Source organism: Amphiura filiformis, chromosome 5 (genome assembly GCF_039555335.1).
Source record: "Amphiura filiformis chromosome 5, Afil_fr2py, whole genome shotgun sequence".
Taxonomy (NCBI): Eukaryota; Metazoa; Echinodermata; class Ophiuroidea; order Amphilepidida; family Amphiuridae; genus Amphiura; species Amphiura filiformis.
The window spans coordinates 12694283-12709992 of record NC_092632.1 but is presented as its reverse complement, the minus strand read 5'-3'; the positions used below and the strand labels follow the sequence as shown (position 1 = coordinate 12709992).

At 41.7% G+C, this 15710-nt stretch overlaps 1 protein-coding gene across 1 annotated transcript in view; it reads right to left on the bottom strand.

The window, feature by feature from the left end:
• LOC140152647 (uncharacterized) overlaps window positions 1-15710 on the bottom strand; it is a 155329-nt gene that overhangs the window by 76668 nt on the left and 62951 nt on the right. The window contains 4 exon segments of the mRNA XM_072175075.1: window positions 2858-2925; window positions 5326-5468; window positions 7194-7303; window positions 9960-10051. Coding sequence (XP_072031176.1) covers window positions 2858-2925; window positions 5326-5468; window positions 7194-7303; window positions 9960-10051 — 413 coding nt within the window.

The following is a 15710-nucleotide window of genomic DNA, read 5'->3' as shown; positions in this document are numbered from 1 at the left end:
CATTTTAAAGCAAATCTGAGCATGACACCATAGCCGTTCATACTACCTTAAATGGGCATATAAGTGATATTTACTCTTTAAATCACACTATTTTTGCGGCAAAGAATCAAAAATAAAGGATGCTACCTTTATCCTTTACACCCAAATAATGTGTCCTCGGTAGTAAAAACATTAAAAACTATTTACATTTTTACGGCCTCAGACACATAAATTGGGTGTAAAGGATACAGTATTACCCTTTATTTCTTTAGATTTCAAACTTTTATACGGAAAATAAAGAGTTCATACAGCCAATTATGCTATGGGAAAAACAGCATATTAAATTGCTGCAAATGGGAGAAATCCAAGAAATGGTATACCTCCTGCATTTTCTGGCAAAAGGTCAAAATTGTAGAAGAGAGTGTTTGTGCATATAGCCCTTGGTGTTTAATTGGCAAAGTTGCATTATATGCAGATTGTACATAAGCAACAACTAAAAACATGTTTTGTTAGATGTGTGATAAGCTGGAGGTACACTACAGGGTCTCTGTGAAAGAACTGTATGATTGAAAAGTATTTTATTGCCTGAACCAAAGAGAACTAAATAGGCGATGTTGGTGAGGAAAAAACAAATCCTTTTTGAATTTTGACAACTGCCTGCTCTTTTCTTGAATTATAACAACTTGAAAATCATACTTCTTTTGAATAATAATAATCTATTCCGATGAGTCAAATATAAACTATATATCAGTGAACAATCATGACAATTATAGATGCCTCATTCTCAATACTTGGTACTCCAGATACAGATCATTGATTGATATTTGAATCTGTGAAATGGATTTAAAATGGGGTATTTTGAAAAATTCTTATAAATATTTCAAAAACGAAACTGTAAATAAGCCCAATCGCCATTGTAACTTCCGGCTTTTGAGAGCAGTTTTGGGACACTTTGACCTCTGACATATTGGGGAAATTGCTGTTATTATTATTTATTAATTATTTAAGAAATCTGTAAGAATGCATACAAGATCCTTGCATAGATGATAAAATGGTGCTGCGTTCTGCTTTTCACGTACTTTCTTCAAGAAACAGGTCTTGTTCCTTACTATTCCACTTACTCTTTGGGAATTATCACCTGTGCAAGGATCTTGTAATCAATCTCACAGATTTCTTGTGCTGGGTGCCAATTATTGGGCTGTGAATGTGGTTCAGGAAGCTATTCCATGTCAGTGCATTTTGCTTTTGTGTCAGTTGGATAACTGCTTGGTTACTGACATGTGTTTAGAGTAGAGCTTTGAAGTAAACCTGTGCGTAATTTTGGATCATTTTGATGAACAGGATTTTTAGCCCCAAAAGTGCCAATTTTTGCCCGCTTCGAGCACATTTATTCCACTTTTGCATTATATTTCACCAATTTAGTTTCAATATGGTAAAATTTGTACAAAAACATTCTTCTGTCGCAAAAAGATGATGGATTCACTATTCTTCAAGAAATTTTTCCCGACCCCATCCCCCTAGGCCCCCAATGTCAAAAAGAAATCTACTTCACTGTACAAATACATCAATTATTTAGTCATGTTTGATTCCAGCAGTAATATACCAAATAATCAAAGTTTCTGATGGAACAGTTCTTTCAGGGACACCCTGTATATTCCACTCCAAGGGTGCAGTGTCTATCCTGTTTAATTCATTGTGAGGTAAAACACACCACAATCTCATGTCAATGTTCTGGATGTGACCCAAACTGTCATTTGAAGATTTGATGGAGGTTACTACTACCTTGTGTAGCCTAAAAGGTATTGTCTCAGATTAGGTATCACCATCCACATAGATAACACTAACCCTTCATGAACATTTTACCTATTATAAATATTACCTCCCTTCATATCTCTTGATAAATATATATATGTCATACACCCACAGGCACTAGTCCATCTAAATCATTTAACAACATCTCCTATCTTTTCATCATTGATCTTGTCAGGCACTTGCCTGGGGAAATTTTCCACACTACGTACAGTAATTCATTTGCTGATTAATTAATAAATTCATTAAAATGTTATTAGTGTATTGGAATGTTTATTCTTTGTTATCATACAGTAGAAATGTATTGATATCAAGCCAGTAATATAACATGTACAATTTAAACCAGAAACCCTTATTTTTTCTCCTTCACTCAATTCAGCTGCTTATCATCTAAACACTTAAAAACAGGTTATCATATCTAAGCTCTCAGGTGTAAATCAATTCTAAGTGAAATCGAATACTCTCTAACAGTTATTGTAGTGCAGCAATAAACGTTGAGTATATGGAAAGCTATAGGGTTTACATACTGATCATGTTCTCTTCCAATTAACTTTACATATTTATCTTCATAATTTTATTGATTTAATGCTAACCAAAAAAGAATTCATCAGCAAATTGCCTTAATGTCATCAACAAAATTAAACACCCTTTTTTTTAGACTACAGAAATTAATGGATTTGTACCAGTTTATGGATTATTCCCGCATTTTTTTTTTACTGTGGGCAAAGTTAGGTTTCCATTCTTCAGGTGCGCAATGACCCTACATCCCAACTGCTGTCATTGTTTATAATGCTTTTAAAAGCTTTGTAAGTCTCAAAATAAATTGTAACTTACAGTGCATCGTAAAACCCATTTCACTAAAATGACTTAAAAGGGTATTCGTAACTTACAGATAGTTACTTGAGTTAAAAGTTTAGTGAAATGGACCCAGGAATCGCAGACTTCCTCCATTTCTGTGAGTTCACAGTTACACAGAGATTTCTAATGTGTGTTTCCTTGTTAGCCAGTGTTTGGAAAAGCAACACATAACCACACACCATAATAACATCCTCCCTGGATAAAAACTTACCTCCCAGCCAGATCCACAAGGTTGATTTTGCTTACAATTTCACTGGGCATTCCATTTTCTAATTTGGCCTGCAAAAATATCAATAAGATTTACACATTAAAATTTGTATACAAAGCAATAAACCTGTAAAAGATATAAGCACATGTGAATGCTAGTAAGTTGTTATCTCTATTTGTCTCAGTAACATCCTTTTACATGTAAACAACATGCAATGGCTGAGTGTTCTGGTGAAACATAAACCATGTCCAACTACCCTACTTTCAGGCTTATTGACTTTCACAGATTTCTATCATGTGACAAGTCCGTGCCTAGCCTGGCTGGCCTAGATTGCAGCTTCAGGCTTGTCTCTTTTGTATGCTGCACACATTCACATTCATTTTTGCATCTTATTTAATTTCTGCAACTATTGGAAATCTTAGCATATACACAACATCATGAAATATCTGCATCTTTTCAATTTCAAAATCACATGATATTGATAGAACAGACAAATGATAAAGCTTCTTTCCAAATTCACAAAATGTAAAAGCTGCAGAAACTATGTAAACATGTTGTCTATTGTACATGGCATAGCTTTTATATCATCTAAACAAGTTGTGTTTTGTATGGCCTGCCTTTCTTATATGACATAGCTGTAGAGAAATTCTGACATGTTGTTTCTGTCAACACAGTGTAGTGTGTTGTCAGAATACATGTAGTCACAATTATAGGTGACTTGTCATTGTGGTCCACTTTCAGGTGACAATTATCTCAATGCCAATGGCACAGTTTATGAACCTGTAAGTAATGGAGTATGAGGTTTTGTACCCAACACTATGTCCACACATGTTAGGGTTATACAACTTTGTCCTTAGAGATGAGCTTGTTTGATATCCTATAGTGTGTCTCGTGTCAGGTTGAGAGCAATGTTGCATTTTGCTGTGGCAGATTCAAATCAGTGCGTATACGCCGCCAGCATACAGACAATTCTGATTAGGTAAGTGTGCATGATTCAAATTTGCCACTGAGAAATCTAACATAGCATTATTCTCAACTTCAGTAGAGACGGATTACAGTGAAAGATGGTCGCCCTGTCTCTCACTATGATAAAAATGCTACTTGGGTCAGGATGCTGTATTCAAGTACAAAATTGCAATTGAGTGGACTTGAAATGTGGGGTTCAGATTTGATCAAAGGGTAAAGTTAGGATTAGAGTTAGGAATATTGTAACTAAAACAACTTAATTTTGCAGGATTCGGTTGGGTTTATGAATCAGAAATGGCTGGTATTTTTGTAGCAATTAATTTCCTGAGATTCATCATTTATTTTTGAGTTTATCAAACATACAACAAGTCAAACCCAGATGAATTTACAGAGACTGGATTTTGCAAAACTGATCTTACAAAATTCATGAAATGAAGTTGTTTTACTGTAAAGTATATAGAAATTATATTCTAGATTTATTTTTAAATGGCCACATAAAATATATTTTTCACATTAAATATTATTAGTATTAGCAAATGTGTGATTTAAGTGATCAGAAATTAATTGTCATCAAATATAACATATGTGAAGCTCAATATTTTCCTTAAGCAACATTTTTTGATTCTGAAAGCACATGCAATGTTTGCTGCTGTAAAATTGACTACCTTCAAGGCATAAATACTAAATAGGCCTAGTAAAAACATATAGATGAGCACAAAAATGTATTGGAACTCCCCCAATTTGAAACATTTTGATGCACATAAGAATTTCTTAATTTACATTAAAATGTCTATGAACCTAAGAGCTTACATCCTTTTTTTTTTCCACGTTTCACCAAATTGTTTTTGAAATGTCAAAATATGCCATAGCACGTCATTTAGCTATCAATCATATCCAATCTATAGGCACTCTTGTACAGAATATAATTTCATTAGTATCACCTGTAACTCATTTTATTCATTACTTATTGTTCTACATTTCAATAAATGATGAATGTATCATTGAACGTCAAATGCATGGTCACGTAATTGGCAGTTTCGGACAACGGATGCTGTTGATCTGATCAATAATTAACACATTAGTTACTGTTGGTACAAATATTTGAAAATAACAAGTTGGATGTAGGACTGTAGGACACATCTTTGGCAGGTCATAATAGAATTATATAACTGCGGTTTTGTGAGTGTGGACATGAATGTGAATACACAAGTTGGGTGTGTGGATGGATGTGTGTCTTCTATTAAGTGTGTGCATGGGTTGTATGTGTGGATGTTTGCTAGTCTTTAATGAGAAATCTGCCAATATATTAACCTATTTTTATGCCTACTCTCCCCCTGATTGTCATCCACACCTGAAAATAAAGGCTTGCAAGCTGTAACAGGTTCTTGAAATCTCTCAAGCAATTTGTCTGTTCATCATCAAATTAGGATATCATTATATTTCCCTGTGGAAAAACTATTTAGACAATCAAACTCATACTCCCAGACAGACAAATAACAATTTACCTGAATAAAATTGAGAGTGAATATTGCATGGGATCTGCTACTAGCGTCGTGCATATGTGTAGCGGCGGTGGTCCTGTTAATATTGCCTTTATTAAGCAGCATGGTAACCATTGCATAGTCGGTGACAAAATGTCGGCTGAGATCTGAAAGATAGGAAAGCAAAACAAAGATTTGGTTTGAATTATTCATACTTCAGGAAACATAGCCAACATGAGAATTGACAAAGTACAAGAGGAGGAAAAAGTTAGCCAGGTCTTCTGGCAAATTCTCTTACAGCACTGACTCTCTATTACAAACATAATAGAGGGAATCTATGTTTAGAGTGAGTGAGGATTGCATATATTGGTGCCTGAAAAAGACAGCAGGTCTGATAGCAAATCTTCAAAACCTAATAAAATGATCTCATTTACTGTTTGGTGTAAAGGTGGTACTACACCCCCTGATAAATTTTGTGACTAATTTTGCATTTTTCTCAACAAATTATTACACACTGGTAACAAAAGTTATGTATATTATAGGGGCAAGGAATCCAATTACTTCACTGAAATTTCAGTGATTCAAGACAAGTGGTTCATTATATATGTTAAGAAATAAGGTACATTCTAGCGGTACCTCTTTTCTTATCATAAATAACATACCGCTTGTTTTGAGTCACTGAAATTTCAGTGTAGTAACTGGATTCCTAGCTTGCCCCTATAATATACATAACTTTTGTTTGAGAAAAATGCAAAAATAGTCACAAATTTATCAAGGGTGTAGTACCACCTTAAACTACTGCAGTGGTACAGTACCATTGGTACTTCTGAAGTCATAGGTACTCCATGGCTGCATCACATGTATCTATCAAAACATGGATACGATCCCACATCTAAGGAACATTGCTGTGTACTCAACAAGCTCAAGTCTTACTCAATTATTCACTCTTTTCAGTTAGCATGGGTATTTGTCCCATTTTACCCTGTAACATGACCATATAGGTATACAATCTCCAACCAGCTCATACATTCCAATTCAAGTCTAGTACATTACATTCAATTATACCTCCATCACAATTCCAAAACCACCATGTTTTATTCAAGTCTTCCTCCTGTCAATTCACATCATTCTCCCATTACTTTCCCTTCCTCATCTTACCGCTCAATACAGACATCTGATAGTCAGAATATTCCTTACACGTTCCTGTAATCGTAGAACACTAAATGACCCAAACCTTCCCATCTCACCCAATTATATGTGCTCTAATTTCCAGTCCTCTTCTCCTCATACAAATGTTGATTGAAGAGGGGTAGGTGTACACACTATACACTGAAAATATTTGTGCTATTTCAGAATCATTCCAGTTCCTAACTGCATTTTAAAGTATACTTTTTAACAGGCTAAAATTAACCAACATTAGTGCAAATTACAAGGAGGTAAATATAATATTGCAACACAAGATTATAATTATTTTAAAGCTACAATAAGGAAGTTGACAAGAACTATACAGTGTTTAAATTTAGGGAAAATGAAGGTTGCCCGGGGAAATGTTTTTGGTTGCCTGTCATATTTTTGTTGGTTGCCAACAAATTTCAGCACACTTTTGTTTTTACTGCAATTCCTTTAATAACCACTCAGCAAAATGACTAGACAAAAGCCCAATAGTCACTGAGCACTAAATTAATGGGTGGCCCAATAAAACATGCATTCCCATGAATCTCTTTTTTTTTACCATTTCATTTTGGTGAGTTTCTGGCAGTCCTGTAATTTTTGGTTGTCCATTTTTGGTCGTCTGCAAACGGTTTTAGTTGTCTCAGGTGATTGAACATAAAGCCACTTTTCCAACGCTAGATATACAGCAAACATACATTGTGAGGTAGGTTTAAGCTTACCTTGTACATAAGGCCCCTCTTTTGGATGTTCCCTGACTTTGAGTGTATATTTGACATCATCGGGAGCTGCCAGCAGATCCCGTACACGCTCATTATAAATCTCCAGGTAGCTGTAATCAAACAAACCAATACAATATGATAATTAGTGATAATAACTGAAATTACTCAAATTGGGCAACAACAGCTTAACAAATGTTACCAAAATGTTTTAATAATAGTGGCAAAATGTTATATTTAACGAATTTTTGCACATAATTTTGGAAGAAAATGTTTTGCTACGATTTAAATAAAAGAGTATGTAACTAAGGTTTTGATGTACATTGTAATCTTTTTGAAAATGTTATGAAAATGCTTTGTAACAATTATAGAACATGACAAATAAATGTTTTCTGGCAAACTTTGATTGTGCATTCATTTAACTTTATGTAATGAATGGTATGTGTTTGTTGGGAAGATTGCATTTTCATTTTTCATACAATTTGAAATTGCAACATTGTTGTTAACACTAGTTTAATAGGGTTAAAAATCCTGAGAAAGCAATGTGATCTGGCAACCCAATCAAATAGATGATGGAAGGAAGAAATAGAAACAATATTCAAAAGGTGAAAACTACACTTTCAATTTTCCACATTTTGATTGATAGCATGATTGTAGTTTCCCAACCAATACCCATCCAATATGATGATGAGGTAATGTTGTTTTACATGTAGGCTTCAAACTATAGACGCCTAATAATTAGACTAATAAATCAGTGCTGGGAAGGTAATTAGATTTCTAATGTCTTGCTTGTAGCCTATCATATTGCAAACTATATTCAATATTTCCTTCCAAATTGATCCAAGACACCACACGGGCTGAAGTATCATTACATGATTTAATCAAACCAAAATGAGTTTTTGTATAAAAAAAAATGGATATTGTCATGGTTGGTAAACATTTTCATCATCGGTAATGGGATATCAGATTGAGAGGGTCTGGTGGGTGTTCATTTGAGTTAGTAACAGCATATCATTTCAATACCTAGATTCATCATAATGAATATATTGTATCTTGGATCAAATGCTGTTTAAATAACAAACTAGAACTTTTTCACATCAAGACTTTACTTCACTAAATTTTAACATGACATTTGGTACATGGAGGTCTGTGCTTGGATCAAGAACAACCTTCTTATTGGCTAAAGGCTTAACAGAATCAAATTGTCCACTTGATGGCTGGAGTGGAATTCTGATCCTTCTGGTGAAAAGGCTATGAAAAGAATCTTGCTCAAGCAAATTATCATTGCATGGTACAATATACTAGCAGAACAAGTGTTCTAAATAAAAACAAAGATCATATGAACTAAACCTTTTGAAAAACCTAAAACAAGATCAAAATTGTTTCTTAAATCTTATTTAAGTTTTTTCAATGGCTTAGGCAAAATATTGTACACTTTGAAAATAGATTTGATATCTTTTCAAATCCAGTCAGTTTCACACACGAACCACAAGTGCTATGTAAGTTTGTTTTTGTCTTTAAGATGTTAAAAATAACCACTGTCAACAGTAGGTGTGGTAAGGTAGCTCCGTCTTTGAATACTTATTGCACTTACGTACACACTGTTTAACTTTAAGGATTTGCATGGAAAATCATTCAATAGAAGCTAAAATGTCATGTTCAGAACCACTTGACAGAAGTCTTGCAAACAGTGTGTTATATACTATTACCAGGCAACTGGAGACAGATTCTGGTACTCAAAACGTAGTCAAGTGTTTACATTTCAACAGTCAGTTAGAAATCAAAATGAACATTCATATGTAACATAAACAGTCAAAACTTTATTGCTCTGTATTTGGAAGAGAGATGAAAATCATTCAGGGTCCCTTTGTTAAAGACTCTCAAGCAGGCATCAAAAACAAAACTGCTCTAAATCACCAAAACTCCAAGAGATCTGTTATCAAAATAATGTTGGAAGTTGGAACACTCCGTTTGCCAACATCATGGTTAATATTCATCCCTTCAAACCTTTCAGACAAAGCCACCCACACTGACTGACAAAGATGGGTATATATAAAGGTATGGGAGGCAATATTAGAAGCACCTGTTTGTCCAATATTCTTTAATACATTGGATACTCACAGACTTGTTATAATGTTATAATATTAATAATGCAAACATTGTGGTACCAACACAGATATTGATGAAGGTAAATGGAGACTTGCAGCCATCTTTGTTCAGGCATGGAGGAAAGTTTGGTGGGGTATTTGTATCATTTTAGGTGTATTTTAGTTCAATACACTGATTGGTGGCTTGATGAATGACATCAGCACTTATTTAGCATAAGATTTGATGCCCAATGCTTGAGAAGAAACACAGAAGTGTTTTCTTTGTTTTTCGCATGCTGTCAGCAAGGACCCAATTACCCCCATATTTTCAACCATGGCTGACGGGGCATTTTACATGGTGGTATAGGTCATTTGTATTCTCTTGTATCAATTTCCGTGGGTACCACCAAAAAGTAGCATACAAGTGTTCAACATCAATCCAAAATTATAGCTGCATCATACCCACCAAATCTGTGTAATTTTTGAATTTATGAACTCAAACATTCCAATGTCTCAGGACACAGTTCTTCAACCCTAATATGTATGCACACACACAGTATGACCTTTGATTGAGTTGAATACAAAAACTCATCTCCACAACTTGAGGTCAACATTTGAGCTATGATTGTTCAACTAAGGTCACTGAACTGTGTCACTGGAGATGATACAATGCGACCCTTACCTGACTTCAATCTTGAAAGTAACCCCATCTTCAAAGTCATCTACCCTGCTGCACAGACCTTCACAAATCCGAGGAATCACCCCAAGTTCATGCTGTAATTGAATAAGGAGAGAGAGTCAGTAAATGTCAATGAATAGATACTTATAATATACGCTTTGGTATTTATTCTTTCAAGTTTGTAGGAAGAAATATAGTTTATATAATTTCATTTGAAAGAACACAGCAAAACGTGATTGTATTTTAAAGGATAAAATGCGGGCGGGCGAAAAATACTGATCAAACCAGATCAAAGCAATCAAAAGACATTATCCGAAATACCAGCCAATCAGATTGAGTTGGATTCACTTCTGAGGGCATATGTGATGCAATCAAGCAAAATGAGTCTGATGTCGATCAAAATCAAAATTCAGTTTTCAATCTCATTATATGAGCTATTCCCAGAGCTTTATTTTGCTGAAAACCCCATCATAATAGTCCCAAACAAAAATGTTTGGTAGACTCATAACCGGTGCGATCTTACCTTTCCGATGTTGATTAAGATACTTCTTGCATCGATCCCGAGATGCGGAAAAAACCAATAGTCATTTTGTCCCACATAAATGAATAAATAACAAAAACCCCGATCCCCGAGTGGACTCACCCATCCGGTGACGTCACACACGATAATCATCCCTTATCCGACTTGGGCAGCCCTACTCGGCCAAACTTGTAGGGCGGCGGGGTCGAGATAATCAACATCGGAAAGGTAAGATCGCGACCGGTTATGAGTCTACCAAACATTTTTGTTTGGGACTAGACTCAGTACACCGGTCGATCTTACCGTTTCCGATGTTGATTAAGATACTTCTTGCATCAACATCTGAAAGATCGATCTAGCAAGTAACCGACGGATGGAGGTACAAGATTGGCCAGCATCTGATAAGGATCGGGAGTGGGTAGCATGGTAATCGCGAGGTCAAACTATTTCCCCCCCTCACGGCCGGGAAACAGAAAGACTACGTGAACAGACAAAAACCCCTGAACTGAAAGTGCAGTGGTTAAGAATAGAAACACTGGTTCTTACCATGTTGGAATTCTGATTGTCCATAAAACACCTGATACCCAACCACCATGTTATCTCCCCAGAACAGCCCTGGTGAACTTATCGCCTGGTCGTTGGTTTACGTTTTTGTAGTAAACCGTGGAAAAGGACGACGGGTTCTTCCTGGACACAGCCTGACAAATCTCTTCAATGGGGACCCCCTATGGTAGGCCCACGATGATGAGATAGATCTGGTTGAGTGGGCCTTGGGGCGAAGCGTCTTTTGCGCCCCGAGTCCCTAACACCTGGACCAGCCACCGTGCCAGAGTCTGCTTAGCGGCTGGACCGTGCGGTTCTGCGTGGGTGATAAATAAGCGGTCATGAGCCCCTCTTAAGGTTTGTGTTCGCCAAGGTAGTGCTGTAGCGCCCTCACGGGCACCACAACCTGTCTTCGGCTATTGACGAACCCTGCCCAATACTGGGTAGGAAAGGGCGAGTGTCGGAATGTACTTCGCTCATTTTTGCAAGGAAATCCGGGCGAAGAAACAGCGTCGCTCCGTTGTTAGTAAATCACGGAGGCTGACTTTGAGACTGCGTGCAACTCCGAGCAGCGCCGTCCGAAGCCAACGCCAGAAGAAAGGCCGCCTTAAGAGTGGCGTATTTAAGGGTCGCTTTTGACAGGGGCTCAAAGGGGACCCTTAATATACTCCAAGACTGTGTTGAGGTCCCATGGAGGACCACCTTCCTTTCGGCGGGCGCTCGTTGAACATACCGTCGAGAAGAAGACTTAGGGACCCATCTGAATTGATAGTCGACCCGTCTTCAAATCCCGATGAATCGAGAGAATGGCTGACTTATAGTTGGCTATCGTTGCCTGCTGAAGTCCTGACCTGAACTTTTCTGTCAGAAAATCTGCCACTAGAGGCACAGGGGCTCTAGTGGGAGATGTATTTCTCATCGCACCATGCGTAGTAGGGAGCCAAACGCTGACTATACGTACGGAGGGTAGACTCCGGTCTACCCCCGGCCATGAGAGAAGAAACTTCTGATGAAAAGCCTCCCTCCGCCGACGTTCCTGATAAGGGCCATGCAGCTAACTGCAGGTGCTCTAGTGGTAGACTTGGTACCTCTCCTCCGGGCATCCGGAGTAGATTTGGTAACTCGGGGAGTACTCGCGGCTGTGCCGCTAGTAGATCCACCATCGGTCGAAACCACAGGTGTTTCGCCAGAACGGTGCTATCAGAATGACGTTGCAATCCTCCTCCCAATCTTGGTCACCACCCTTGCGAGCAGTGAGATCGGGGAAAGCGTAAGCAGTCATTCCTCCCAGTCTCACGGACAGAGCGTCCACGGCGAATGCCTGTGGGTCTGCGACCCTCGAGCAGTACACCGGCAGCTGATGATTTCGATGAGATGCGAACAAATCTATCGAGGGGTGGTACATCACCTCGAAGATCGTCTGGGCGACCTGCGGAGCAAGGGACCATTCTGTAGGTCCCGACACCTTTCCTCGTGACAGATCGTCCGCACGCTTTCGCTCTCAACGTAATCTGCCTGGCCTTGCACCACCCTATCAGGCGTAGTGCGTGCAGGCACAACTGTGGTGACCTGGTGCCCCCTCGTCTGTTGAGGTAGGCCACCACGGTTGTGTTGTCTGTTTGGACAACGATATGAGATCCCACGATCACCTTCTCGAAATGCTGGAGAGTTCTCTCCACTGCCCAAAGTTCGAGAAGGTTGATATGGAACTCCGTCTCCGTGGCCGACCATAGGCCCGAGACTGAGTCCCGTGGATGTGGCCCCCAGCCCAGCTTTGACGCGTCGGTCGTCACTACGTGGCGCACCGCTGGTGCAGGAAACCTGACACCTTGAGTCAAATTGGGCTGATGGGTCCACCACCAGAGTTCCTCTCGCGCGATCTCCGACATCGGAACCGCGAGGGATATTGGGTGACGACTGGGCCTGTAAAAGGCTAGAAGGTGTAGTTGTATAGGCCTCATGTGAAAGCGGCAGGACGGTACGAGGTCTACCATACTGGCCATAAGGCCCAAAACCTTCATCCATGCCACAGCGGGTGCTCCCTCTGACTCGGCCAAGAGTCGGGCACACCTCGCCATGTTCGTCACCCTCTCGGGTGAGGGCGCCGCGATCCCCTCCTTGAGGTTGATCTGGGCCCCTAAGAATAGTGGTGTCTGCGTCGGGACCAAATTGGATTTCTTGACGTTGATCAGAAATCCCAGGTCCGCACCGCACGGACTACTAACTCCACGAGACACTGTGTCTCCAGTGGGGTGTGTCCGTAAATGAACCAATCGTCCAGGTAGCAACACATGTTGACTCCCCTGCGCTTCAGGTACGCTGCCACCGCCCTGACCAGGAGTGTAAACACTCTGGGGGAGGTGGACAAGCCGAATGGCAGGCATCGAAACTGGTAAGTTTGACCCTGTACCTTGAAACGTAGAAACCTCTGATCTTGAGGTGCGATCGGAACATGCAGATATGCGTCCGAGAGATCTAGCGATGCCGCCCACATACCCTTGATGGGGCAGGCTAGCACCAAGCGAGAGTCTCCATTCTGAACCTCTTGGGCCTGATGAACTCGTTCAACGGCTTGAGGTTCAGAATGGGCCTCAGTCGCCGGTCTTCTTTGGAGCCAGAAAAAAGTGCTCCAAAACCCCTTGGTGAAAGGGGGTAGACCGGGACAATCGCTTGCTTCGTGAGAAGCTGAATGACCTCTGACAGTAGTGCCCGACGCTGGGGGCCGTCTGGCGGCACTACCGTGGACCTCTGAATCGTGCAGGCGCACGAGGGGTGGCTGGTAAATTCCAGCCTGTAACCCCACTGACCACTGACAATACCCAGGCGCCCGGTGAGATGGCATGCCATCTCTGGGCGTAATGCACAGCATGCCGCCCACAGGGGAATCCTGTGGAAGTCAAACCTGCCGGCATGGACTGTCGACCGCCGTGCCCTCAGGACCGATCTGGTTTGCCACCCTTAGAAGAACGGCTCTTCTTGGGGGCTTGCCATACGATCCAGCACTACTCTTGCGCTTCCCAGTTTTTTGGGAGGTGCTGGAGTAGCCTCGGCTCGGGTGTAGTCTGTGGTGCTGGCGTCCTGCTGAAGCGGAGCTGGCGCTGAAGAACGCTTAGAAGACTTCTTCTTCTTGTGCTTCTTCTTCGCCTTACTGCCCTTCCCCTTGGTCAGGGCAGCCTCTGACTTCTTCAGAGTGCTCTCATTGGTGGCCTTCTTTGCCCGGTCCTCTACCGTAGCGCAAAAGGCCTGTCCAAAGAGTAGCCCCTGTCCCACCGAGTCTGACTTCTTCATTGCTTCAGCAAAGTCGGAGCCGTAAGTTGACTGGAGGGACAGACAGGCATTCTCCCGGCGGCGAGATGACATCCTATGGGCTAGGCCCATAGAACTCTCGTTGAGGTTAGCTGTTAGCACCGCTAACAGATTAACCTCGCGGAAGAGTTCCGACGTTGCCGTGGTCGTTCGCTACCTTCCTACCGAGGTGCTCGGCAAGCGTGGTAGCGACGCTAGAGACTCTGATAAGCGAGCGTGCTCGCTTATCGATGAGCTTAAGCTCCTCCTCCCACTGGGGGAGAAGCGACCCGTGCGCCTTGGCGCTAGCGGCAGGCGCTGGCAACGCGTCTGGATCCATGTCAGGGACCCTGAGGTAGGTTTCGTAGTCCTCCTGCGAAACACGCAGTGGAAGCGTGCAAGCACGCGGCGTCGAAGCTCCAGCGAGCCTGACAGCCCTGCGTTACCGACCCTTGGGGTCCGGCGGGCATGCAAGTGCGGGCGCCCCTCGTGTGGACGCGCTAGCTGGGCATCCTACTGAAAAGATGCGCTGGTCCTCCTGAACGGACTCCTCCTGAGAGAAAGCCAGGCCCAAACCTTGGGCCACACGGCTCATCACCTCAGCGGTGTCCGCAGGCAGACCATTGCTAGCGAGTTCCTCACGGGAAGCGGGGAAGGATACCTGAAGCTACCTGCACAGCCTCATCAGACTGTGAGTCGCTACTGGTTTCATCTTCCGACTCCTTTCCCTCGCCTTCAGACTCTGACTCACTCTCTGATGAGGAAGAGATCTGACGACGGGCATCTGAAGGTGGACAGGGAGGTGTCGCCACCGTGTGGCTAGCCAACTGAACACCAGCAGAAGAGGGAGTACTCCGCCAGACCCCGAGATGCTAGCCATAGCACCCGGGATCCATGCGCTCTCGCTGCTGTCGCCTAGCCATAGCAGCGTGCGGCCTACCCTGAGCTGTATCAGGGTTAGCCACTCGCCGCCCAGCCTGGGTAACAGCTGGTGGTACTGCTTGCCCATCGCTAGGCGGCACTTGCCACGGTGCTGACCGTGGAAGAAACCACCCTGCGGCGGATACCACGGGCATACCCTGTCGGTAGCTGACCCTGAAAGGATCCGCCACCAGGGAAACCCCATGGAGCGGCAGTACCAGTACCGCCTCCCCTGTTGCCCAGAGACTGTGGCAACCAGGACGAGTACTGCGGTACCTGCGTGGTTGTAGCGTAGGTGCCCGGTAGGGCTCCCGGCTGCGTACCCCTGTACCCATGCCTCACAGCGTTCCCCGCTAGAGGATCAAGCCGTGTGTATGGGTTACCCCGCGCTACTGGCTGTCCCTTGGCTAAAAGGAGCTTGCCTAGTATCACGGGTAGCTGGCGTGTATACCCTCGATCAGTCACCTCGCTACATGAATAGGCAG